Source organism: Stegodyphus dumicola, chromosome 6, assembly GCF_044657685.1.
Source record: "Stegodyphus dumicola isolate Sdum_Otavi_A_Nest chromosome 6, ASM4465768v1".
Lineage (NCBI taxonomy): Eukaryota > Metazoa > Arthropoda > Arachnida > Araneae > Eresidae > Stegodyphus > Stegodyphus dumicola.
In genome coordinates this window covers 9,352,013-9,379,676 of record NC_140773.1, presented here as the reverse complement: position 1 = coordinate 9,379,676, position 27,664 = coordinate 9,352,013, and the positions used below count along the sequence as shown (strand labels likewise).

The following is a 27,664-nucleotide window of genomic DNA, read 5'->3' as shown; positions in this document are numbered from 1 at the left end:
AAATGTGATCATTTCAGGATAGGACGTTGGATGACAAGGATGAATCGGTTTACTAACTCAGTTCTCTATGGCCACTTTGTGGAAAGAGTGTTGCTGGATCTGATGGTTAACGTTCCAGCAGCTGCAAGACGAAACATCTGGTTTCAGCATGATGGAGTGCCTGCACATTTTAGCAGCACTGTGCGGGAATACCCCCATAGAACATATCTTGATCCTTGGATTGGCAGAGGTGGACTAGTCGCATGGTACCGCAATCCCTCGACACACCAGTCTATTTTGAACGAATCTATGAATCCATGTGTGTTGATGGTGTGAAGCATGCAGTTTGGCGAATGGAAGGAATTTTAAACATATTCTGTGATTTAACCATGTTCTTTAATAAAAGTTTTATGAACACCCCTTTCGACGTCCTTTCTTTTTTCCCATCTACGTTTGCCAACATTGCTCTCTAGCCGTCGCTGTTCGCATTTTCGGACGCAATTTCCTGTATAAATCTTGTTTTTCATGATATGACAGCCCAGCATGCTAAGTTTGGTAACAACCTTCCGAGACACCCTATATATGTAAATCAATAATTAAAATCAATAATTACGAAGTAAGAAGCGGTTCAAAACCTAACCCATTTTGGTGCTCAAAGCAGCAAACAATGGTGCTAATAATGCAAAATAAAATAAAAAGTAATATGTTTAAAATTCATCCCACAATCAATTCGGACTAAACATATGTAAAAACCAAATGCCAAAAGCACAGTGGCAAACAACAAGAAAAAGGAGGAGGGACACATCAAAACCAAAAAAGAAAAGAAATTTGCATCGTCATCAAATGGTTGCTGCAACGAAAGAAGTAAATTAAAAGTGCTGGGGAAACCAAGAGGCAGAAACACGCTCTGCCTTACTATGCGAAAATCTCAGCTTATATTTTATCTAACTCAATTTCATTTCTAGTGAGAAACAGGAAAGGAGAACTTAGTTAAAATTATAAATAACTGATTAATTCAAAATAATAGATATTTGAATTTTGTGGATAGATAATTTTGTGGATAAGATTTAAGAATTTTGTGGATAATAAAATAATCCACAAAATTCTTGCGACGGCTACAGCCTCATTTGCTGCACATATATTCTTAATTCATAAAATCCATACCATCTCAGTAACTTGAACCCTGGGCTGAAGAATGGAAGCTGTCAATCCTTCGATGATCGGATGTGTATTCATTATTTATGTTCATAGAGTCGATTTTCTATTAACTGGGGGTGGATCAACCAGTACCTGTCTCAAAACGTTAAAATTATTTATTGAAGAAAGAGGGGAAAATTTCTATCACCAACCGTTAGGGGAAACCAAAACTGTACACGAAAGCTGCGAAAAGGAAAATAAAAAGCTTGTGGAATAACAACACTGATAGGAGATGATGCCATAGTATTTGGAAGCCATTTCCAGCCGCAGGAGTTTATAAGGTATTTCTACCAAATTCGTAGCATGCCTTCGTGGTGTAAAGGTCAGCACGCTCGGCACGTATTCGAGAGGTCCGTGGTTCGAGTCCCGGTGAGGGCATTGCTCATTTTTCACCTCTCCTGCTTTCAAAAAGTACCTAATGTCTGTACAAGTTTTCCCGCCATGTGCCGAGAGGTTAAGACCGTTGAATACTGACAGAGCTCAGATTAAAAGGACATTATTGGTTTTCGTGGTTTTACACAAGCGGGACATCCATCAATACGAGCCAGTTTCCCTTACAAGATTTTCCATGAAGGCATCTCTCCTTTGGTAGAAAATGCATGCTACGTGCATGAACATAATATTTGCGTGTAATATTTGTGTACTGTAATAATAACGTAAATTTTTTTCAGACAGAAACTAGTTTTAAAAAATTTTTAATACATCGTCATAATTTATAAAAAGAAATTTTTAACCACCGTTTTGTCAATATTAAAATAATCTTCAGCATTTTTTACTTCCTTGTGCAAAGTAATGGAATAGTTGTAAACGCGAAAAATTTCGGTGATCGTGTTTTAACGAAAATAGCCATTTTGAGCGCTCTCGAGAATGATTTTGTGCGTTACATCTGCACGCATGGATAAAATAAAGGACTCTTTTCTTCCAAAAAGGATTGCGAAATGGATTTAAAATGGATGCAGAAGAAATGTTTTTCGTGACGTTTCTACGTACGTACCTCATATGACTCAGAAAACGAGGAGCACGTTGAAAATTTATACATGGGACTGCTATAACATGTCCTTCTGCATTTCACTTTTTCATTGAAATCGACCGCGAGTTGGTTTGTTCCCCTTGAAAAGTCAACTAATTTCCAATTAATAGCGATAATTACTTGCTTTGAATTTAATTTCTTTTTCAAAGTTTGAAATTTTGTTATTCATGATTTAATTCAAGTCCCCGTAAAACATTTTAAATAATTTGCATTCAAGTTACTTTAAAACACAATTTTCGGAATTAAACTTCCTACATATGGGTTCACTCTTTTTTGATACTTCTACTAAATTTATATTAGGAGATAACAAATATAATCAATATTTCATTAGTAAATATATATATATATATACTGCCGCTCTGTTACCCGGCTTGGTGAGCTAAGGTTTTTTAATTTGTATATATTCGATAATTGTGCATTTTTTGCTATAAATGTAATCGAATAATGCTGTTTTTATGTACGGTTAAAGTTTTTATGGCTACATTTAATCTGAATTCAATAATTGTAGAAATATTAGAGATTTGAAAGTTTAAGTGGTGCTAAGCCTAGCGAGACCGTCATTTGTTTATATTTGAAGCTCAGTAGAATAAAGAATTATGTCAGTTGGTGCACCAACTTCAGTGTCTTTTTGCGGAATGGGACCAAAGGTTAACTTTCAATTTTATGCAACGAAAAATAGGTCTTCCTGCCCGTTGTCTGAATTGCTCTTAATTTTAAGCGTGAAAATAATTTGTTTTTTTAGCAGTTTTTAACTGTATTTAGGTTTTTCTACATTTTACAGTTTTTAATGAAAATATTTTGAGTTTTTGTGTATTTTGCTATTGCCCTGAAATGACAATTAAATTGATTGATTGAGAAATATATCTCTAATGAAATTCGAGGAAATACATTTAAATCAAGTGCAGCAAAAAAATGTGTATAATTTAATAGGCCGTACAAAGAAATCATGAGCAGATATTTTAATTAGATAATTCTTCTTCCTTAGTTTTATCAGCTTCCTTCCTATTAACAGCATATTTATAATAATTGCAGATGTCATTCTCTAAATTACCCTAATGGAAATTGGGAATTAACTGTGTGCACTCATGTTATATTTGTCAATTTTTACTAATAATATCATTAAACATAAATATTTTTCGGATATAATAACAGTTTTAAAAATTTAAAAATACATCGTCAGAGCTTATGAAAAAAAATTTCGTAATTACTTTGCTATCAGTAATAAAATAATCTTCAGTATTTTTTCATCTCCTTATTGTCTTCTTACTGTGCAGCTGGATAAAGTCGACACAACTGTTGTTGCACGAAGCGTCTCCGGAAAAAATGGAAACCATTCAAACAATGCAAGTCTGTGCTTTCCGCCCACCGTTGCAATTTAAAGTCACTCAGTGGGCTTCTGCATTTTCTTTTCTCTTCGAGGTTTCCGTTGAGACCATTGTTGGATGAGTATTGGAGAAAAGATTTATTTCTTATTTCTTGCCAGAGGCTCTCATTTACAATTCAAATAAACGTTTTACCATTCGGAATTTTCTTTTGTCGCAAAGTGAAATCTCTTCGATAAGACCTGGTATCAGACGTGAGATGAAATTCGTCTTATTTTATAACAGTCTTCGGAAATTAAGGTTCGCTTACATTATTTTATTTCCTCTAAGTAACATTTCTCTGTGTAATATGTAAATTAAGTTATGAGGTGGGTAGGTAGGTGTGCCGCGGTCCACTTTCCTGGCAAGCCTAAGCTTCCCTTATGGCTTTCCTACACCGGCCACGAAAATGAAGTTATTTTCTCCCTCTTTCCAGCATACCTCCGTGGTGTAGCGGTGAGCACACTCGGCGCGCATTCGAGAGGCCCAGTTTCGAGATCGGCGAAGGCACTACTCATTTTTCACATTACCTGCTTCAAAAAAATTCTATTGCCGCTATACTGTCGCCCGATCTAAAAAAGAAAAAGCAGTGAATGATGATTCTTCACTACCAGGATTTGGAGAATGACTTCCCTAAACCCCACTCGCCCTTTAACCCGCTGGAAGGCGCGTGGGGTGTATCATACCCCAACCCTACCTAAAAGTGGAATATTCCTAACTTGTGAAACTGAAATTCTGTGCTGCTTTCCGTAGCTGAGTTTCTAGTTGTGGTTGACTTTCAGAACCGCTTTTTCTTTGCCTGTGTGTTTCAGAAAAAGATTTTTCGGTATTTTGTTGGAACTGGGGTATGACACCCCCCACGCGCCTGTCCGTGTAAGTGTTTTTCTGACTGAATATTTAGTTCAGAAATTTATTTCTAGAGTGTAACAGTAAATATTTCTACCGGCAAGTGATTTTAAAGTACTTGACATTAAATTCTTAAAAATTTCTAACTGCATTATGGTAAAAAGAATGAGTTCCTTTGAACTGGAGATGCAACGCCTGTGAGATTTATTAGAAATATTTGAAAGCGATGAAGATTGCATTTCGGAAACTGAAGATGAAACTAAGAATATTTTCTACAATGTTTTGGTTTCGAAAAAGATAAAACATTAATTCCTGATATTTCTGAAAAAGGAAAAACTGTTCTTATGCTTTATATAACGATCATTATAACATTATATAACGATCATACTACAGATGATACTATTGGAGAAAATAAAACGTTAGGAATTATATGTTTTAATAATATGACTAAAGGAGCAGTGGATATGGGGGATGAAAGATCAGCCAATTATTCAATTGCCAGAATAACGAGAAGGTGGCCAATGGTAATTTTCTTTCCTGCACTGAATGTTGCTGTAATAAATGCTTGAATTATATTACATTCAACTGCAAATCCACCAACAAGAAACAGAAGTCTGTTTTTGAAGGACTTAGCATTACAATTAATGAAAAGGTATTGAACAAAGATCATAGATTAATACTTTTCCAAGAAATTGACGTACTGCATGCAAAACAAAAGCAGAAGTTTCGATGAACAATTAAAACGAATACATGAAATTATAAACAACTAAGTATGAAAGATGTGTTAATTTTTTTGCCCTCGCGCCAAGGACAGAAGAACGTGAATGCAATGTTTAAAATGTGAAAACATTCTGTGCCAAGAACACATGAATGTATTTCGTTCAAAGTGTGAAGAAATAAAATAAGCATGGTGTGTCAGAGATGCAATGAAACTTAGAGGCATGAAGTTTATTATTTTCATTTATCTTAATTTTAACTCTAAGATTATTTCGGAAATTAATTTTTTGAAACCCAATTATTATTCACTTATTTATAATACACGAGAAAAAAAAAAAAAAAAAAAAAAAAAAAACCAGTTTTAAAACTAAATAATACTATTTTTATTGTATTTTAAATATTGGGGGTATGTGATACCCCACGCGCCCGTTCTAGTAACTTTTCTTGGTGCGCCTTCCGCCGGGTTAAAAGAGTAGTATACGAGGTATTTTATCCCTCCCTTCCACCTCCCTACGTGGTGCACCGGTCATCACACTCGGCGGGAATTTGAGTGGTCTAGGTTCAAACTCCGGTGACTGCATTGCTTATTTTTCATGTCTCCACCATCAAAGTAACCTAATTACTCTACAGTGGCGCCCGAACTAAAGAAGGTGGTGGATGATGATTGTTCACCCTCAGGATTTGGCGATTGGGTTCCCTAATCCTCAGTCGCCCTCAATCCTTTAAAAGGAGGAGTATATTAGGTACCAGTATCGGGCGAAACCCACCCACCCCGCTTAACTGTCTCAAGGACGGTCTTATGACGGTAACGAGCCCCACCCGGTCCAACCGCGAACAGACGTAACTAATAATAATTGAGTATTAATAAAAAACTAAAATATAAAGAAGATGAAGACAATACACCACAAAAACATATAAGGACAAACACGAAAGGCACAAACAGAAACACGAACAAAAACACACAACATAACCAACCTTAAACAAGAACGCCAGCCTGCCCGGAGATCACTCTTAATAGATCTCATAATAAATCGACAAAGATTTTAAATTAAAGTATATAAGGTTTTTTTCTCCCTCTTTCCAGCATACCTTCGTGGTTAGCAGACACTGCGGGTATTCCAGAGGTCCACGGTTCGATTCCCGGCAAAGGCGATTGCTCATTTTTCCTCTTTCCTGCTTCCTAATTACCTAATACCTCTTCAATGTCATCTTCAGAATATTACCACCAGGTCCATTTTCCCCGTCTCCAGCATAAAAGAAAAGGTCCTAATGACTTTATAAAGTCTAAACTTAAACAATTCTCTCTCTTTTTTTTTTTTTTTCTTTTTTTTTTTTGTATATATGTGTATGCATATCGTTGAATTCATATTACATAGCAAAAAATAGCTTTTATATTATATTTTACTGCGATAAAATGGCCATTATGTAGTTCTTAAATCTGATATCCTTGGCCTGAATAATTATTTCATTACAGCGCAGCTTACAGATTTACAGATCGAAAGCATTGATACACTGTTCCTTATAACGGGTGGCCATAATTAAACTGACAGTGCTCTGTAGCGCGCGATCTATTTGCGAGAATGACGCCACATTTTGTAGGAAGATTAAACAAGACGGGAGACGAAGGATTCCGCGGAAAAAAAATTAGTTCCAACAGTCACCGCTAGGGGAATATTTAGCGCTGTGTAATAGAAAATAGAGTGTTAACAAATGCAAATCAATACGGAAATTATCTTTTATTTTGCATTCAAATGAGGTTCAATGTGGCTGCCGTTGTTGTGGACCACATATTGCATTCTGTGCACAGTATGCATAACAGCAGAAAGTAACATGTCTGCAGGAATCTCCCGTACAGTCCGTGATATGTTATCTTTCAACGTAACCAGGTCCTAGACCACTCCTTGATAGACCTTGGACTTAAGGTAATCCCATAGCCAGAAGTCGCATGGGATAAGATCAGGCGACCGAGGTGGCCATGCAGTTGGAAAGTAGCGGCTAATGACTCTTTCTGTTGTGAATTTCTGTCGTAGCATCTTTTGCACCCGTACAGCAACGTGTGGAGAGGCTCCATCTTGCAAGAAAATTATTTCCCCCAAGCACTGTCTTTGCTGAAGTGCCGAAATACCAAAGCTGTTCAACATGTGGCGATATTTCTCTCCGGTAACAGAACAGGTTTCAGGTCCTGTCGGGGTAATGCTCTCATAGAAGAATGGACTTACGATAAATTCCGCTGTGAACCCACACCAAACAGTTACCTTTGGTGAATGTAAGAGAATTGCTGTGACTGCATGTGGTGATTTGTCATCCCAAGTTCGGCAGTTCTGGGTATTCACAGTTCCATTGAGGTAAAAGTGGACCTCGTCTCCTCATAAGATTGTCCACGGCCAATCATCATCCACCTCCATTCTGGCAAGAAAGGGGAGAGCAAAAGTCAATCGCTTATCATGGTCGGGGTACAGTAACTCCTGTACACGGCTGATCAGAAGTTGATAATCTTTCGTAAGATTTTCCATACCGTACTGTAAGGCATATCCATAATAAAAGGTATTTTATTCCGCATTAATTTGCATTTTTTAACACTCTATTTTCTATTACACAGCGCCAAATATTCCCCTAGCGGTAAATTTTGGAACTAATTTTTTTTCCGCGGAATGCTTCGTCTCCCCCGTCTTGTTTAATCTTCCTACAAAATGTGGCGTCATTCTGGAAAATAGATCGCGCTACAGAACACTGTGAGCACTGTCAGTTTAATTATGGCCACCCAGTATATTCATGTTTTAGTGGTGTCTTATTCAAGCTTATTCGTACCGAGCAAATTATTGTTTCTGTATTAAAGCAAATTCCCATCATTAAATTTTTGGTTACGTAATTCAAGAATGTTATCACTATGCGAATGATAGCTTTATATCTATCATAAAATACATTGGTTTCTCATACCAAGCTAAATTTGTACCAGTTGTAGGGTTTATATTTATTTTAACTAACATTTATTTTAAGTTTAAACTATCTTTCCTGTCAAGCCTTACTTTTCCCTGGAACTGCCAATGCCAGAGTATGTAAATTTTAGTAGAACGCGCAAGGATTCAAATTATCAGCGGAAGTATTCGGAGTTAAATAGAAAGGAAACGAGTTCGAGGTGTGCTGTTCGTACTTCACGAGCGCGGAGGTAGTTAGCCTGAAATTGAAGAACCCCGCGTTTCGGCCTGTGTGCTGGCCTGGAAGAATTGTTAATTGTTCAACGTGATATTCAAAGTTTGCTGAATTAGCAGCGGTATTGTAAAATGCGGTGAGGGTAGTTACTTTTAGAGAGCCTCGTAATTAGAGTCTTGTTATTATTTTCTTTTCAGGTTCTTATTTTTATTTTACCGCCCAGTCGGTGTAGTTTGTGAGCGTCAAGAGCACGCAATTGTAACTTCTTAAGTTGAATAAAAAGGGACTTAAACCCTTAGCAAGACTCTGTCATTTTTCCAGTCACCTCTTGGTTGCGTGCAAGTTGGAGGCGCGCAACTCTACACAGTAAAATGAAAGTTTGATACATTGTCCTATGTTATTACATGTTTCGATCGGTTTTTATTCATGCTAATTTCTACGGTGCAAATTATTGCATTTTTATTTAAGTTAACTCTCAGCAAGTAAATCATTGGTTACGTAATTCTCATCATTCAAGATCATCAACTATGTAAATTATAGTTACATATTACCACCAGGTAATTTTTTTTTGGTACGTTTATGTTAACCGGACGCGTGTATTTAAATGAGGGTTATGTCACAGCGTGTTCTGCCATTTGAAAGGATAGATTACTAGGTTTCAAAGTCTAGATAAGAGTTCCTGCCTTCGGCGTTGCTACTTGCCTATAGTTTCAATTCACGCCGCTGAGTTCTGAGCCAACTTCGCCATTAAATTGCTCTGTGTAGAATTTTGTTATTAGATATTTAAATTTAGTTCTACATTTGAATTTCTAATTTCAGTTTCTCGCCATTATTACTGGTAAAAGATTTTAGCATCAAGATTGCCTTCTGTTTATCTGCGAGTAGCTCAATTAAAAACAGAAGTTTCTTTTACACCTTTGTCAAGTTTCTGTAGTTTAAATTTAGATTAAGCGATAGGTCGGTTTTGAGTTTACGCAAGGTTAAGTCACATTTAAACTAGTAAAAGACTTAAAACCTTTAAGTGGCCTTAGGGTAAACAAAATTCTAACTTGGGGAGAGTAATGTTATAAGGTATTTCTCCCGCCTTCTTGGCATGCCTTCGTGGTGTGGTGATCTGCACGCTGGGCGCGTATTCCAGAGGTCCGCGGTTCAATACCCAGTGTAGGCTTTCTAATTTTGCATCTCTTTGGCTTCAAAAAAATCCTCCTAATGTCTCTACAGTGGCGCCCGAACTAAAAGGGTGTTGGATAAAGACTTTCCCCACCCAGGATTTGGCGATTTAGTCCCCTAAAAACTCCAGTCGCCTTTTAAAAGGGGGAGTATATAAGGTATTTCTCCCGCTTTCTTGGCGTGCCTTCGTGGTGTAGTGGTCTGCATGCTCGGCGTGTATTCCAGAGGTCCGCGGTTCGATTCCCGGCGAAGGCGGTTGCTCGTTTTTCATCTTCCCTGCTTCCAAATTACCTAATGTCTCTGCAATGTCATCTTCAGAATAAAAAGTAAAAGACTTTCATAATATATTTTCTGTATTATAGCGACATGAGCAGCAAAGACCGAAAATATAAGACACTAGATGTTTCCAAAATACGAATTTTTTTCAAAAAAATCTATTTTGGAAAACATTCTATATTATAACCTATAATTTTTTACCATTTCTTTAAAGTAGATGTGTTTCTAGGCATGCCTGCAAAACATTAGAGTTTTTATTCCAAATTTTTCAAGATATTTATATATTGGAACTTTTTGAATTATAACATATTTGTTAGAAGCGGTAGTAACACCAAATGTGTTTTAAGCACTTAAAATTATTCGAAAAGAATGAACGACTCACTTTTTTTTCCGCACGCGCACAGTAACAGGGAAAGCGAAACAGGTTACCAGAAGTTAAAACTAGTGAATTATTAACGTGTTTTAAGCACTTAACCCTTAACTTCCCAATTTTTTAAATTTCTATGAAAAAATTATATAAGCTACTTCTTAAGTAATAATAAAAGGGAAAAATAATTTTTTAAAAAAATAAGCAGTTTTAAATTGAATTTCAGTCTTTTTTTTTGTTTGTTGCAGAAGTGCAACATTGCGCAGTAGTGCTGTAAAATTACAAAACTTTTTTTATATGAGGATTTTATTATTCATTGTTATAAATTGCTTTAGCCTTACATACAATGAAAAGTTTTAAAGCAGTTATTGACTTTGTTGTAAAAAGTCCCCTAATTTACAGTTTTCACACTCAGTTTGAGTGCAGCTCTTGCAGTTTGAAAACTTGCACCGTATTCTTTTCTGACCATATTGGGCAATGATTTATACCATCTCTACGAATGTCCTTACATGGAACAGATTGGGCAGTGCCTTTGCATCTTTTAGTCTGAGACATTTGTTCTATTGAAGTATTACTAGGTCTTCCTCTTTTAGCATTTCGATCGTACCCCATTTTGCATAAGCATGATGCAATTTCAGACTTGAATTTTTGTAAATTCATTAGTTTGTTTTTTATTTTTTATTTTTTATTTTCAGATTTTTTCGTTTTTTTTTTTTTTTAATTCAATCAAATCCAAGCTCTTCTGACCAGTATGCTCTATAGTTTGGCAGGTGAACTAGAGATGCGTAAATGCAAATACCCAAATCTTGATTTATTTCAGTCTCTGATATATTCAAAGGCTTACTTAAATTCTTTTCAATAGCATAGCATTTGCTGTCTTTATAAATGTTACTTATGATCTCTTCCGTCCATAAATATTTAAAAAATTGGTACGTAGTGTCCAAATCTGTAATTTCTCTTGGGAGCGTGTCATCTCCATGGAATTTTATTACTTCTTCAATCAATGAAATGTTTTGATTTTTCCATAAAATATTCTTTGACAATGTTTAATTATTCTTAGAGTTAAATTTAAAAAAGGTTTTCTGACTGAAATATACCAGCGGCCAAGCAGTAAAGTCGCTGAACACTGGTAGTTCGTTTTCGTGGTTTTTCCCATGTGTAACTTGTATACAAACCAGTTTCTCTTAGAAAATTCTCCACGAAGGCATCCCTCCCCGTAGGCAGATAGCTCTCGAGCCTTTGCCATAATCACACACACACGCACTCGCTCGCTGAAATATTTCTATCAAATTTATTATGTTTCATCGGATGTTTTTATATTCTGAACTGTATTTTGTGAAACAACACTATTTCACAGTCGCTATCCGAATCATCATTAGATGACACAAAATCAGGTAAAAAATGAACATCATCAGCAGAATATTCAAGACTATCCTCACTTAAATCACTCAATTCGCCCAAATTATTCATATATCTAGCAATTTCATCTTGGGTTAGTATACGCTTTTTGGCCGTGTCAAAATGGTAACCAAAGACCAATGTTGCAGACCTGCAACATATAATTAAAATCAAATTTCTTTCAAACTTTTTCTATTAGAAAATCAAAATTTCTTTTAAATGAACATAAAATGTTTAAACTTCTTACCTGGTAATTGTTTTCATCAATAAACAAGAGGAAGCATAAAATATAATGGATTCTTTTTATAGCATACAAAACATAGTTCTTGACGCATCAGAGATTTTTATAATTGTTGTGATTTCTGGAAAAAATGTGCTGCTATCTAGTGACAAATTTAGCATGTATTTCGTTGCAGTAACCTTTTTTTCTTAGATAAGTGATTTGTAGGGAATTAAAAAAAATATTGAGTCTGTTAAATTAAAGTAAATCATATGTTGCAGAAATGCAACAGTGGGAAGTTAAGGGTTAAAATTACTCGAAAAGAATGAACGCGTACCTATTTTTCCGTACGTGCACAGTAACAGGGAAAGCGAAACAGGTTACCACAAGTTAAAACTTTCTCCAAGTGAATTATTCTTGGCACAAACTGAAAAAAGGTACTCCAAGATAAAATTTTAAATTTTTCTGTAAGTTTATCACTTAATTTTACAAAATTTAACATTTAGGCATAATCTGAGTCGTAGAACGGAAGTATGAAAAACCTTGTATGCCATTTCAGAAAAAAGTCCGATTTTTGTGACAAAATACGTGTTTTAGAACAGTGATGTATCTGAATCTAATATGCATCCTAGGTCTCGTTTTCGAAGCGTCAAAAGAGCAAATTAAATTTCGTCAGTCGACTCAGTAGAATGGGAAATATAGACATGCCCTTTTAGTTTTGTGAGGAGTGTAGGTATACTATGCTATTTCGAAAGTATCATTACAGTTATTACTTGAAATTATCTTACTCTATTAGTGTAGTTTTATATAGAAGCCTCAAAATTTAATATTTAGTCACGTGATCAAAGATGCTATGATAGCTAAAACTCTTATTCTTTCGCCTTATTTCCTTAAGGCCGAGTACGTAAACCAGTTAGGAAAGAAAACAACTACCTCTGAATGAAAGAATGTTATTCTTTCCTATATGGCTTAAATTGTACTTAAAAAGGCCTCATGACTCTTAAAATTACAGTTCTGCTTACAATAACGAAACCAAGTTTTTGATTTTAACTGTTATCATTATTAGTATTTGATCATTATTAGTAAATGCGCAATAGCTAGAATATTTAAACAATTATTGGAAAACCACCCAAACTGTTCATATAATACTAGAAATCCGGAAAAAATTCATTTAGAAGACTTTTTTTCTGTATTTCGATATTATAAGGTATTTCTCCCACTTTTCAAGCGTCCTTCGTGGTGTAGTGGTTCTGCACGCTGGGCCGGTATTCCAGAGGTCCGTGGTTCGATTCCCGGCGAAGGCGTTTGCTATTTTTCATCTCTCTGGCTTCCAAAAAATCCTAATGACTCTACAAGTGGCGCCCGAACTAAAAGGGTTGTGGATGATGATTCTCCACACCCAGGATTTGGCGACTAAGGTTCCCTAAAACCCTAGTCGCCCTTTAAGAATGCATATATGGGAATTTAAGAATGGGAGTATATAAGGTATTTCTCCCACTTCCCTAGCGTGCCTTCGTGGTTGAACGGTAGCATGCTGGGCCGGTATTCCAGAGGTTCGTGGTGCGATTCCTGGCGAAGATGGTGGCATATTTTCTTCTTTTCTGCTTCCAATTGACCTAGTGACTGTACAGTGGCGCCCGAACTAAAAGGTTTGTGGATGATGATTCTCCACACCCAGGATTTCGCGACTAGGTCCCCTAAAACCCGACTCGCCCTTTAAAAAGGGTATTTCTCCAACTTTCCAAGCGTCTTTCGTGGTGTAGTGGTTCTGCACGCTGGGCCGGTATTCCAGAGGTCCGTGGTTCGATTCCCGGCGAAGGCGTTTGCTATTTTTCATCTTTTCTGCCTCTAAAAAATCCTAATGACTCTACAATAATATAATATTAAAATTCTGAGATGATGAGTAAAATTCAGCTGGTAAAAAATGTGTGTTAATGGGGAGTTTCTAAAACACTCTTGTGTCATTTTATTTTCATTGCAAGTGCGCATGTGGGAACAATGAACATAAAATGAAATTCATAGAATTAGACTAAAATTAATTTCAAGAACTGAACAAGCCAAAAGGAAAACTAAACAGCTAACAAACCGAAAAACTTAACCAACTTATAAAACGTGAGTAAAAATACACTTATAATTAAATTATTGCTAAATATTGAAAATTTTCAATTTTTTACCATAAGAAACGGCAGAAACATTCTGGTATTTATAAAAATGTTTTCAATTTTCTTCCCTTCGCATAGCATACTCCCAAACAACAATTTGTATAATATTTCGTAGTTTTAAGCGCTAGTTTTAGTATCCGAAATAACTCCCCTTTCCTTTAATACACTTTAGTCCTCTGTAACATTAATTGCATTCCATAAGTCCCAGAACTTCGCAATTCACATTTACGTTCCAATGAGTTTCGCAATCAAATGTAAATTCCTAGGCAACTGCCTCGAAGTATTTAGAGCAGGTTGTTTCTGCGAATATATCTTAATTAATTATAGTACTGTTTATTTTATCTAGGAGGAGAAATACATAATCACGAAAACAAAGAAACTACATTTATGCATATTGAGTAACAAAATAATTAATACAATTACATACTATATATAAATAGAATGTTATCTTACATGTGCATTCATTAGAAAGTACTGTTTTGTTTAGTTATTAGAAAACATTCATCAATAGAAAAAAAAAATTTTTTTTTCCTTCTTAAGAAAATTTCCATACATGATAGCATAATCGCAAAGACGTTATACATGCTATTTGAGTATCGGAAAATGAAAAATGTGCGGTGCTCTCGCCCGGATTCGAACTCCGGGACTTTCGGTTGCTAGTTGGACGTGCGTGTAGTTACAACACGAAGGCACGCTTAAGGCGGAAGAAAATGCATCACATTTTGCTTCACTTAAAGGGTGACTAGGAAGGCGGGGGCACAAGCGTTAAGTCTTGGTGGTGACGAATTGTGCTTCAGATTACCCCACAAGGGTATGCAGTTAAGAAGAAGAAAAATTCCTTACCTTCTCTTTCAGTTAAAGGGTGAATGGATATGCGAGAACGAGTACTTTTGTGGAAAATTCCAGAAGTGTGATGTGCTTCTTTTGGGTAAATAAATTCTACCAAGTTCTGTGTGGATTCAATCTGTTACGAACCGGTAGGCATGTAACAATATTATAAAAATATTATAGAATAATTTTTTTAAACCAAGGTTAAGTGCGCCACATAAAAGTTAAAAATCTGCAAATAAAGATGAAATAGAATATAGAAATCACTCATTTACAAAGATATGTCTCCAAGTAATGGATTAAATAACATGAATTGCGAAGAACTGAACGCTCGAGCGGATATCAATGAAAAAAATCTGAAGTTGCGGTGCCATTGCCAGAAGTTTCCTTTCTGGAATGAATGCGAGCAGATTATGTGATAACCTTTCTGTAGAAGACAATTAGCGAATCGCAGAATTTCTTACAAATACTGAGATGAGGGATACCCAAAAGTATTAATTTTGTCAATGCTGTACCCCCGTATACACCCGGAGTACAGCATTGATAAAATAAGTTCCAAAAGAAGTTTGAATATAAACAGTTCATAAATTAAAATTTGCAGACTATCAACAATTAATGATGTTTTCAAAATTAAAATGTTCTGAAAATAAGTATTTGTATGTTTTTTGCTACATTAATATTAACCCGCGGGAAGGCGCGTGGGGTGTGTCATACCCCACCCCTACATAAAAGTGGAATATTCCTAACTTGTGAAACTAAAATTCTGTGCTGCATTCAGTAGCTGAGTTTCTAGTTGTGGTTGACTTTCAGAGCAGCTTTTTCTTTGCCTGTGTGTTTCAGAAACAGATTTATCGGTCTTTTGTTGGAACTGGGGTATGACACACCCCACGCGCCTGTCCGTGTAAGTGTTTTTTCTGACTGAATATTTAGTTCAGAAATTTATTTCTAGAGTGTAACAGTAAATATTTCTACTCGCAAGTGATTTTAAAGTACATCTAACTGCATTATGATTAAAAGAATGACTCCCTATGAATTGGAGATGCAACGCCTGTGAGATTTATTAAAAATATTTGAAAGCGATGGAGATTGCATTTCGGAAACTGAAAATGAAACTAGGAATATTTTCTACAGTTTTTTCGTTTCGAAAAAGATAAAACATTCATTTCTAATGTTCCTAAAAAAGGAAAAACTGTTCTTATGCTTTCAACATTACAAAACGATCATACTATAGATGATACTATTGGAGAAAATAAAACGTCAGGAATTATATGCTTTTATAATATGACTAAAGGAGCAGTGGATATGGGGTCAGCCAAATATTCAATTGCCAGAATAACAAGGAGGTGACCAATGATAATTTTCTTTCCTGCACTGAATGTTGCTGTAATAAATGCTTGAATTATATTACATTCAACTGCTAATTCAGCAACCAGAAACAGAAGTCTGTTTTTGAAGAACTTAGCATTACAATTTCAACAAAGATCAGAGATTAATACTTTATCAAGAAACTGACGTACTGTATACAAAACAAAAGCAGAAATTTCGACGAAGAATTAAAACGAATACATGAAATTCGAAACAACTAAGTATGAAAGATGTGATAAATTGCCCTCGCGCCAAGGACAGAAGAACGTGAATGCAATGTTTAAAATGTGAAAACATTCTGTGCCAAGAACACATGAATGTATTTCGTTCAAAGTGTGAAGAAATAAAATAAGCATTGTTTATTAGAGATGCAATGAAACTTAGAATCATGATGTTTATTTTTTAATTATTTTCATTTATCTTAATTTTAACTCTAAGATTATTTTGGAAATTAATTTTTTGAAAGACAAATTATTATTCACGTATTTATAATACACGAGAACAAGAAAAACCGCTTAAACACGCTTAAAACTAAATAAAAACTATTTTTTATCGTATTTTGAATATTGGGGTATGTGATACCCCACGCGCCCACTCTAGTAACTTTTCTTGGGGCGACTTCCGCCGGGTTAAATTAGTTTAACTGCATAGATATATTGAGGGTTTTCTTAGCTTAATATTGTAGAGACATTAGCATTTTTTAGAAGCAGAAGAGATGGAAAATGAGCAACGACTTCGCCGGGAATCGAACCCCAGATCTCTGGAATACGCGCCCAGCGCGCAGACCACTACACTACGAAAGCATGCTAAGAGGGCGGGAGACATACCTTAAATACTTCTCCTTTTAAAGGGCGACTGGGGTTTTTAGAGGACTCCATCGCCAAATCCTGGGTGAGGAGAATTATCATCCAACACTCGTTTTTAGTTCGGGAGCCACCGTGGTGACATTAGGCCTTTTTTGGAAGCAGGCAAGATAAAAAATAGGCAAAGCCTTCGCCAGAAATCGAACACCGCGGACCTCATTATTACGCGCTCAACGTGCAGACCACTGTACCGCGAAGGCCCGCTATGCAGGCGGGAAAAATACCATATAATATTTCATTTAGTTGAGAGTTTGTGAAATAATAATAAAGGCGTCATTTGGTGCTTATTTACGGAACACGCTTACGAATATTCATTATCCGGAAGTTAGCGAAGATTAACCCGAATTTCTGAGACCAGTACGGTATACTATGCTACTATATATACAGCCGCTTTGATCGATATGTAGATTACTAGTACCGGCTGCTGTGTCGTCGAGATAAAATTCTAATCCTGCAGAAGGAACGGATGTTTTTAACTGTACAGTGATTTTGCAACATAGAGGATACTTAAAATTCTATCAAGCTTCAAGTTCTTCCAGAGGTTAATGGTAGGGGAAGAGAAATAAGAAATCCATGGATCCAACCCCGCGCGTTCTAGATTAAAATTCGGGAGGAACAGACGACTGTCAGTCGTGTCGTCATCTATAGATGACCCAGGCCTGGGCCATAGTGACAGATATTCCTTTTCTCCTAGCCTTAATGAATTCCTAGATCGGCTATAATTTATTAATGGCAACAATATTATACACATGTCTCCAACTTCCGTTAATAAGTGAGCACATCTTTATTATAATTGTTTAAAAATTTCTATCTATTTTATCATGTAATATACTATCGCAATTATACTATCACGTAATACACTTTTCGGAGAAAACATTGCTTTTATTACTACAACAAAGTCCTGAAATGGCATTTAAAAATTGCAAAACGTTTTGCTGAGAAAGATTCACTGCTCAAAAGTATGTCTTTATATAAAGAAACTTCATTTTAATCTGAGTTTTTAAGATTCATTCATTTTAATCTAGGCATGTAATTTTATTTTAGCAATGAGAGATCAATTAATGGTACCAAAGTTTTACATTATTCTATTTAAATACGATAGTCAATCGCATTTCTTCTATCACTAGTTTGAATGGAAGATTTCTTGCGAAAAGAGCTAGGCTCAATGATTAGTTGGTTGTACGAACTGGAAGAATTTACGAGGGTTGGGGAAAATGTTTCATCTGCAGCTCTGTCTCCCATAGTACTACAGAAGTGTTTTGAACGATGTAAATATTCATGTTTTGGTAATTTCAAATTAAAAAAAAATTAACTTTTAACAAATAACGAAATCTATTTTTAATGCCCTTTCCTGCTCTTTAAAATTGTTTTCAGAAATGCTTTATATTTGTTAAAGCATAAAAATACAAACGTTTAACTGCAATAAAACAAAAACTGACCAGGATGATTAATTTTTGATGTCATTTTCAACTTGCCTCTAGGGATTGGTTAATTTAGAATTATTCATGGAAATAAGTTTAAATGAAATGCAGCAAAAGAGGTGTATAATTTAATAGACGTTACAAGAAAATCATGTGGTATCTGCAACAGACTTTGCTAAGTCTTTTGCTGAAATACTGATTTAATTAAAGAAAGAATATGAGAAGCTGTAGGCTAATGTTACAAAAATTAGTATTCGTGGAAGTCTTTTTAAATAAAACCGATTTCCGGTCACTTTGAAAAATCTACAAGGTTTGTTATTTTCATGTTCTGAGATGTGTGTGAATTTTTTAACATCGATTAATATCGAATTTTAGAAATATTGATTAAAAAATTCCATAAACACCGTCGCTTCATCAATTATATTAATGCTACTGAAGCTATCTCAAGAATGTGAATCAACAAAACTCCATGAATATGGCTTGCGTTACATACCATTAGCTACATAATAAATGCATATGCTTCTTTATAATGGGGAAAAATAAGAGATGTTAATGTTTTTGTTAGAATTTGATTTATTGGAATACGATAATATCGCTCAATCTCAAGCCATAGCATTTACAGGTGTCCCCGTTTTTGCTATTATCTCTCTGAGAGTATTGAAAATCGTTGATTATATTTGCAGTTTCCTCTGAATATTCTAAAACCAGTCGCTTACCATAGCAGCTGTTTCAAGCGTGGATTTATTCATCTTGCATATAGATGTATGCAGTTTTCAGAAGGGTTCTAATTTTTTATTCAAGAAGTTCTTATAAATGAAAATTTATTATTCGATGGTGTGTTGCATAAAAGTCTTCCCATATAGGTTAACTTTGAAGAATCTTCGTAGATTTTTCAGACATAATGAATGAAAAGGGCGATTTAAAATAAATTAATGAAAATGAAATAAATTACGTTTCACAAGATGGCAACAATGACAGTTGAGGTCTGTTTTCCCCGGAGACATTTGTTTGAACAACACCTCGTTGCTGAGCGACGGAAGTTTACTTTGGACTAAATTAATAGCTGAATTTCTAATATTACAAAAATATGAATTTATTATTAGTGAGAAGAAGTTTAATATTTATGAATTCGACCAAATAAATTCCATATTTACCACTAGTAAATGGTATAAAAATTACAGATAAAGATCAACAGCATGAAATTTTGTTACTTTTACAGTTTATGGGTCTTACTAGTTTAATAAAAACACTCAGCAAAATTATAGTTTAAAGTATTTGAAAGGGATAAACTTTTGCTCTGTGACAGCAGCGTGTAAGGATGACTACATGTTATAACGTTAACTACATATCAGTAAGATGCAATATGTTATCAGCTAAACATCCCGACATTTTTATTATTTAAAAGATAAAAGCTTTTCTCTATTAGAAAACGAGAATAAAAGAAACAAATTATTCGTATTGCTACTTTCAAAATTACTCATAGCTGCATATAAAATAATTCGATTATACGCTTTGTTAAATTTTTTACTTTTCATTTTTAATATATTATTTTACTTTTTGAGCCTTCTAAATGTGCAAGAAAGAGATTAAGTTGAACTTTAAAGTTTTCTTTTTGTTTTAAAACTTATAAAAACAAAAGACTACATTGAGAAGCAGATAATGAGAGTTTAAATTACTATTTTATTTGCAAAATTAATAATATGCATTTGCTATAATTTACAGAGCTTAGGAGATTTGAAATTTTAATCAATAGCACATTTTTCATTTACTGTTCTCTCTCTTTAGCCATCTGTACACATTGCGCATATTTTTAAAAAAGAAAAATCTGAATATTTAACGCACTAAAGGGTTTGTAAACGCTTTTCGGCAGCTTCGCAGTTTATCAAACTATTCTTGGATTCCCTACTCCTAAAACAAATTTTATTTTTGTGTTTTTAACTTTAAATTTTTAAAAGCGCCATATTTTCTATTTCGCCACACCTTTTCTGATCTTTTTATCTGTATTTTCTCAATTCATCATATAAGTGTTCAGTTTTCTTAACAGGAAGACTTGAACACCTTTCCTTTTTGTCTTTTTAACTTTATTATTTAACTTCACTTTCCTCGACGTTATGCCACATGGAACTTAGCATCAAATTCACAAATTTTTACTTCCTTGTACGAAGTAAAAAGGCAGTATTGTAATCGCGAAAAGTTTCAGGCAGCATATTTCAACGAAAATATCCATTTTGACCGTTTTCGAATGCAATTTAACGATGTTTTTGCGTGATATCTGTACTTAAGGACAGAATAAAATACTCTTTTCTTTCAAAAAAATTATAAAATTGCTTTAAAATTAATTCTGAAGAGAATTTTTCGTAGCGTCTGTACGGACGTATGTACGTACGTGCGTACGTACGTACGTACGTATCTCGCATAACTCAAAAACGAGTAGCCTCAGAACATTGAAATTTTGTATATAGGACTGCTATAACATGTAGATATGCACCTCGTATTTTGGTTGCAATCGGCCGCACCAAACGTATATAAATATATTTATATATATATATATATATATCTACTCTACTACGTAGCTCAGTAATCTCAGTTTTTTTACTCTTATATGTTTGTAAATTGTACATGTTTTGCTTTAAAAATGATTGAATTATGTTGTTTTTATCTTCCGATTAAGGATTTTATGCCTTTAGTAAATCTGTGTGCAATATTTTAAGAATTATCAGCAATTTTAAAGTTGTTTAATTGTCGCTAAGCCTGATTTTAATGGCGGCCATTGATGTTTACATTTAAAAGAGGAGACTAGTGGATTTGTTGCCAATCTAGAGACACTTAGCTTCGCAACAACAAAAATAACGCATTCATTTATTATTGCCAATTAAATCATGCTAAATTCTTTCTGTAATTTTTCCAAGGAAATAAGTGTTTGAGATTTACTTCGTAATTTTTAATATAGATATTTTGAGTTTTTATGTATTTTTGCCTTCTCGCGAAGTAAGAACTGAATTAATTAAATGAGAAATACTCAATCGTCTGTGAAAAACTGTTTCTTTTTTGTTTTATTTGCTTAATTTGTTTTATACATAGTTCTAGCTTTATTAGTCCAAAGGGATTTGAATCCCGAAGGACTATTAGTTTCGTTTTGGCATTTTGCGTCGGACGGATAAATGTCGGTTCACTTTTCAAACTGTTGCCATAAAATGTTAGAGTCCTGCATTATATTTGAAGAAATTAAATAATGAAAATCTGCGTAAATGTATGTATATTTCTCACATTGTCATAAAATAACGATACATAGAGTCATCGAATTTTGAATAACGTAATCCTCCAACGAATATGAGCATGTGGAAGACCAAATTTGAAATTTGAAATTTGTTTCATGATCGATTTCCTATTTTTTAAAACTTTGACGAATTTTTGATTAACAAACTCAAGGATTTCAAAGCGAGCAATGGCAACATTGTGCAGAAAAAACATTTTTATCTCCAGCGCGTGAGTCTCTGTATCGGAAATTCTAAAGATAGGCTCGTTTTAAAACTATTTTGCGATATTGCTGTTGCACTGGATCTTATGGTTTAAGTGCGAGGAACATGATATTTAATAAAGAAAGGTAACACACAAAATGTTAAAAAACGCCCCTTTGGACGTAATTTAAAATCTGAAACATTTCAGATTTTTTTTTTCCTTTTTTTTATAGTATTTGAATAGAACATGTGGCAACGATTAGATAATTCTTTAAATGATATACATTTTGTGCATTCTGAGTTATAATATGAATGAAATATAATACTGTTAAGTAAACCTAGCGCCAGAGTGTCGCTATGGTAAACAAAGTGAATTTTAAAGAATTCATTTATTCTATTGTGGTTTATGCGCTGTCGGCGAAGTAGGTTTAATTCAATCTAATAAGTTTAAATAAAATGCATGAAAAAATGCGTATAATTTAATATTCCGTACAAGGAAGTCGTGTGGTGTACACATCAGATTTTTTATTAAAGAATTTGATGATAGGTGACCCAGTTATCACTTCTTAAGGGTCGTCTACGCAAAGAAACGAAACTAAAACTACATTTTCCACTGAATAATAAAGGCAAAGAAAACAACTTAATATTATAATACATAGCATCGTCAAAGTATGGATAATTGAAGAATTACCTCGCTAATTATTCGCCCTGAGCCGCTTAGGTAATATTTATTTTAATAATAGATTCTTAAAACGAATACACAGTTAAAGGGAGGATAATGTTTTAAATTAGATAACCTTTTAAGATAAATACAATTAAACCTCCCTAACACGACCAACCACAAACCCAAATAATTTTGCTCTTCTGCAGAAGTGGTTTTACCAAACAGATATTGTTCAAGATCGACTTTTATTTTTATTGTTATTAAATTTATCTTTTGCTTATATCTACCTAAGCTTAATACATAGCTATTTTAAACATATAACAACTATATTTGCTGACAGAATGCGGCTTAAATCACACAGATAATTACGTACAAATTCAACTTTATGCAATGTGTCCTACTCTTTCCAAATTTTACGTACATTTTTGAGGCAGTAGCACATCTCAGTTAATTTCTTATCATTTGTTTCCGCCCTGATCCAGCTAATTAATTATTATTCTTACTATTAAAAAGAATACACAGCTAGTTACAATAACTCTGCATTCTCTTTAATAACTTCACTTGAAAGAGATTACACAGTTATAAGAGGTATAATGGCCTAAATTATATTACATTTTAAAATTAATTTTAGTGAAACCTCCCTAAGCAATGTATGTAACATTTCATATCATTCATAAAATACATATTTGACTATTTATTGAAAAATATCAAAAAACTATGATTTCAACTTTATTTTGGTACATTACATATTCTTCGAATATAGGTTATTTTAAAACATTTTGGGGTATATGTTTATTTTATAAATAAGCTTACTGTTACACAAATAAATTCTGCTTTGAGAATAAAAATTGTGCTCCACATAATTAAATCGAATCACATTAAAAGATTAATAATTCTAATAGTTAAAAGAACTAAGATGCATTGGAATCAAAACACTGTTTACAAATCGCTGTCAGGTGAAATTTTGAAACACGAAATCTTACCGGTGGTTACAACACAACCTGTTATTTCTCCAAAATGAAATAATGGAATACAAAGTAGATTTATAAACGTACCTTCTTCATCAACACTTACTTATTTAAACACAAATATGGCTTCACAAAATTAAAATTATTTATCTTTGACGCTTACCGGAATAAATGTAATACATTCATGAAAAATTTTGAAAGTAAAAAATATGCATTTTCTCGTAAAGAGTTTCAATTTTGTACTACAGTTATTCTTGACAAGAATATACCATAAAAAATATAAATATTGCAACTAAAGATTTAGTTTGAAAATGTTTCAAAATTGTTGTTGAATAAAATAGTTAATAAAATTTACATATAACGCATATATATAGTTTAGTTAAAACAAGTTTTACGAAAATTGGTGTATGGTTTATACCTACAGAAATAAAGCTGGACACTTTATAAAGTTGGTGCACATGTTTTTGTGCTCCTACGATTAGCGCATCAAACGATACGTTATTTTAAGTGTTGCCATACATACCTCTTTGGTTCCAAATTCCGATGAGGTCACCTTTCGCCACTCAATATTGTTGACCATTCTTGAATTTTTCTCTCCTCGATTGAATTTGTCAAATTCAACAGTCACTGGTAGAACCGTGACCGTGTCATGCTTGCGCGTTCTAAATCGAACTTGTTGGTTAGCGACGGATAATGACAACATTTCGAATTTTTTTTCGCCCACTCTTCTGCTGGGGCCTTTTCTTGATGCGATGTTTTCTAGGGAGAAGAGTCGTGCGGAGTGTTGTGTGTCTGCGTGGCGACTGAATGACTACTTGGTTTTGATATTGTGTCAAATGGATGCGGCCCCCACTTAAAGGGGATTGTTTGAAAAGAGGTGCTTGACACTGCCATCTGTTGGCGAAAAGAGTAACGACACGAAATCGAATGTTAAGCTACGGAGTTTCGTAAGTTAGTTGCAAACTCCTTAGAAATGGAATATGCCTTTTTTTTCATTATAATTTAATTTTTCAGGTATTCAATGACAAAAAAAATTGGATTTCACTGTTATTTTTTTAGAAATATGTTAGGTTTTACATTTATTATTTTATATTAAAATTTCCCACCTCAAATATTTTCAATGAATTACCTTATCAAGTTTTATAAATGCTACTGTAGTAGAAACAAATAGATGTAAAAAATCTCCACAAAATGTTAAGCTATTTAAAACAAAATAAAGCATTTTCTTATAAAATGCTGCTTTATTCAGTATCTAAATAAAGAAAACCATACTTTCTTTAAAAGAAATTTTTCAAATTATGAAAGAAATTGGAAATTATATTGAAAATTACCTAATCTATTATATGACAGAAGTTAATCATCTTAATTAACTGTTATTTTTTTAAATACAGTACAATAACCATATTACAATAATCGCTTATGTGATAAAGTATATATAAAGAGAAATAATAAACAGAATTAACCTCGTTTCTTAATAAATTGGGAATAATTAGCATAATTTGGATAACATGTCCAAGAAGAAAACCAGATGTTTTGAGTGTAAAAGGAGAACCGGCCCCAGTTCCTCCTGAAAAGGCATAGAAGTTTCTCTCTCATATAAATCACGCAATTTGAGATCGAATTTTACCCCGTTTTTGAGAGAATTAGCACAATCGATATAGATCCGAAAACTTAAATTGTGTAGAAACCTTACGTAAATCTGAGTAATATTTATACAACTTGATATAGATATCTAGATTATGTAACATTAAATGGCACATAGAAAAGTAGTTTAAAAAATAAAGAATTTGCATTTCGTTTTAAAAATAAAGAATTTACCTAAAATTTATTAAAAATATCTTGAATGTTTAATAATTCAAAAACAAAAGGTCAGAACATTATGCAGATTTAATCAGTCTGAGTATTTAAATTAAATTAATGAAACACGATTTGCATGTTACACTTATTTTCGTTACAAGAGTCTTAATTATTGTAAATACTTTTACCAGTTGCAAAGAATACAGATTTCCTTTACATTTACCATCTCTACATTTTTTCCTTGTATTGAATTTAACAAAACTCTGTGATTAATGACAATAAAGTTCAGAAAAAAATAAAAGTTCTAAAATTAATTTTCATTTTTATTTTCTGTAATCAGTACAGAGATAAATCTAATTACGGAAGAAGATCATAATCTATATCTTGATTCAAATTTTGAAAATAATATATTTTATTACTCCCAAATATGAGAAAGTGTGCTTAACTGTGAAACTTCCTATGATGAGTACCTGTCATAAATACACAATTCTAAAAAAGAATTTTACTTTTAAAAATATATATTGACATGGGTAAAGAAGATCAGCTGTATCAGAAGTTTTCAGTGTATTTCTTGTCTTGTGCACACGATTGATATGGTATAAAATATTCAATATTCATATTTTCTTCAATCTATTTATAAGTGATCGAAAAGCTTTCATATTTTTTTTAAAGAAGTTTTTTTAAAAAAGTAGTTGTTAATTAACTTGTTTGAAATGAATCAAAAATAAAATACAATTAAAAAGGGGGTTTTATACATTAAATTTTATTTAAAATAGATTTGATAATTAGAATGGATTAAATATAGAAACATAATTTATCACATAATTTAATGGGAGTAATAGAATAAATAATTCTAAATTTACAGAATTCATGTACAATTTTATATTGCGAATAATAAAAGCGTCGTTGCCCATGATAAATTAAAAAAGATAGTGGGTTATACATTTGAAAATGCAATTAAAGTAATGTAATACATTTTGTTATTTAGGCCCCTCACCCTTTTATTATTCACGATATAAAATTGTAGATGAATTCTGTAAATGGGATTTTTATTGGCATTAAACTGAATCTCCTTTTAATTAATTATCATGTCCATTCTGAACAAAAGCATATTGTATAAGAAAAACTTTTTTTTTTTTTTTTTGGTAGCGTTTCCTTTTCTTCCTACTCATTTCCTTTTCCCCCTTTTTGAGGGGGATCTGAGTTACATGTATCACTAATAAAATTTTTAGTCATGATTAAAATAGAATCAATAAATTATTTATATAATTTATTGATTAAAATTACATCATCATTACATTGATCAATAAATTACATGAAATAAAGGAAAATAACTGAACTATGTCCAGGGAATTAAGAAAACACTTTGAATATTCTATTTTGAAATTGAATGTAATAACAATGTTGCGAAGAGCATTTTATTGAAGAAAAATATATATTGCTAATTCATCATTGAGTGCAAAAGGATCGTAAACTTCGTCATTAATTGCATCAAGATGGAAAATTAAAAACCAGTTTTTCCGCAAGAAAAATTTCCCCCCGTATATCTCAGAGTACAACACATAAAAAAATGTAGATAGTGCTTAGGGAAGCCTGAGGTGCGATACCGATGGGCCTGGGTTCGAATCCCGTAGAAGACAGGTTGTAACTGTCCGTCCCTTCATAGGAGGCGATGGTGGCCCATCTATTAGGTGCCTCCATAATAAAGAGACCACCACATCTGGCCTTGTATAGATAATGGACTGGAATACACTGTAACTGTTCACAATCTGGCATTAGGGGGAAAAAATATCCGACACATTTTTAGATGTTGAAATTTTAAAATCACAAATTCGAAATAGTCTAAAAATCGAGACATTTTCAAAAGTTCACTAAGCATTCAGAAATTAAGTTACAGTTTCAATACAACTTTCATTGAAAAAGATTTTTTTTCGTCCTATTGTTCACACAGTTAAATTCTTATATGTTTAGTTTGTTCTTTAAACAAATATATGACCGAAAATTAGTTTAAACATTAACTAAAAAAAATCTAAATCGAATTTTGGAAAACTGTCTTCAACACATTGTATTGTCATAGATAAACAGTGTTTGCACCAAATTTAAACTTGACAGCTTATAAGGAAATAGATTAAAAACTGGTGACAAAATTCCACTCACAGTGAAACACCACACGAGAAATAAATAAAAGCTTGTAAAAATTTCAGTTTACTTAAAAGATGCCTCTAAATGGATTCCAATTGAAAAAAAAAAAAGAAAAGGAAAAAAAAAAAAAAAAAAAAGAAAAAGTTCTATCCTGGAGCTACGTAATGCATGATGCTAAAAACATTTTTATTAAGTAATATAGCAAATGTTCATAATTGTCAGTTCGTTGTAATATAAATTATATGTCTTTAAGATTTTATTAATTAGGTAAGATGTTAAAAGAAA

At 33.4% G+C, this 27,664-nt stretch overlaps 1 protein-coding gene across 1 annotated transcript in view; it reads right to left on the bottom strand.

Annotated features, from left to right (window-relative positions):
• Positions 1-24,268, bottom strand: part of LOC118191343 (uncharacterized) — a 422,216-nt gene extending 397,948 nt beyond the window's left edge. Inside the window, exon 1 of the mRNA XM_085818089.1 lies at positions 23,964-24,268. Within this exon, the coding sequence (XP_085674215.1) occupies positions 23,964-24,143 (180 nt within the window). The 5' untranslated portion in view covers positions 24,144-24,268. The remainder of the gene's footprint in view (positions 1-23,963) is intronic.
• Between the last annotated feature and the right edge of the window lie 3,396 nt (positions 24,269-27,664).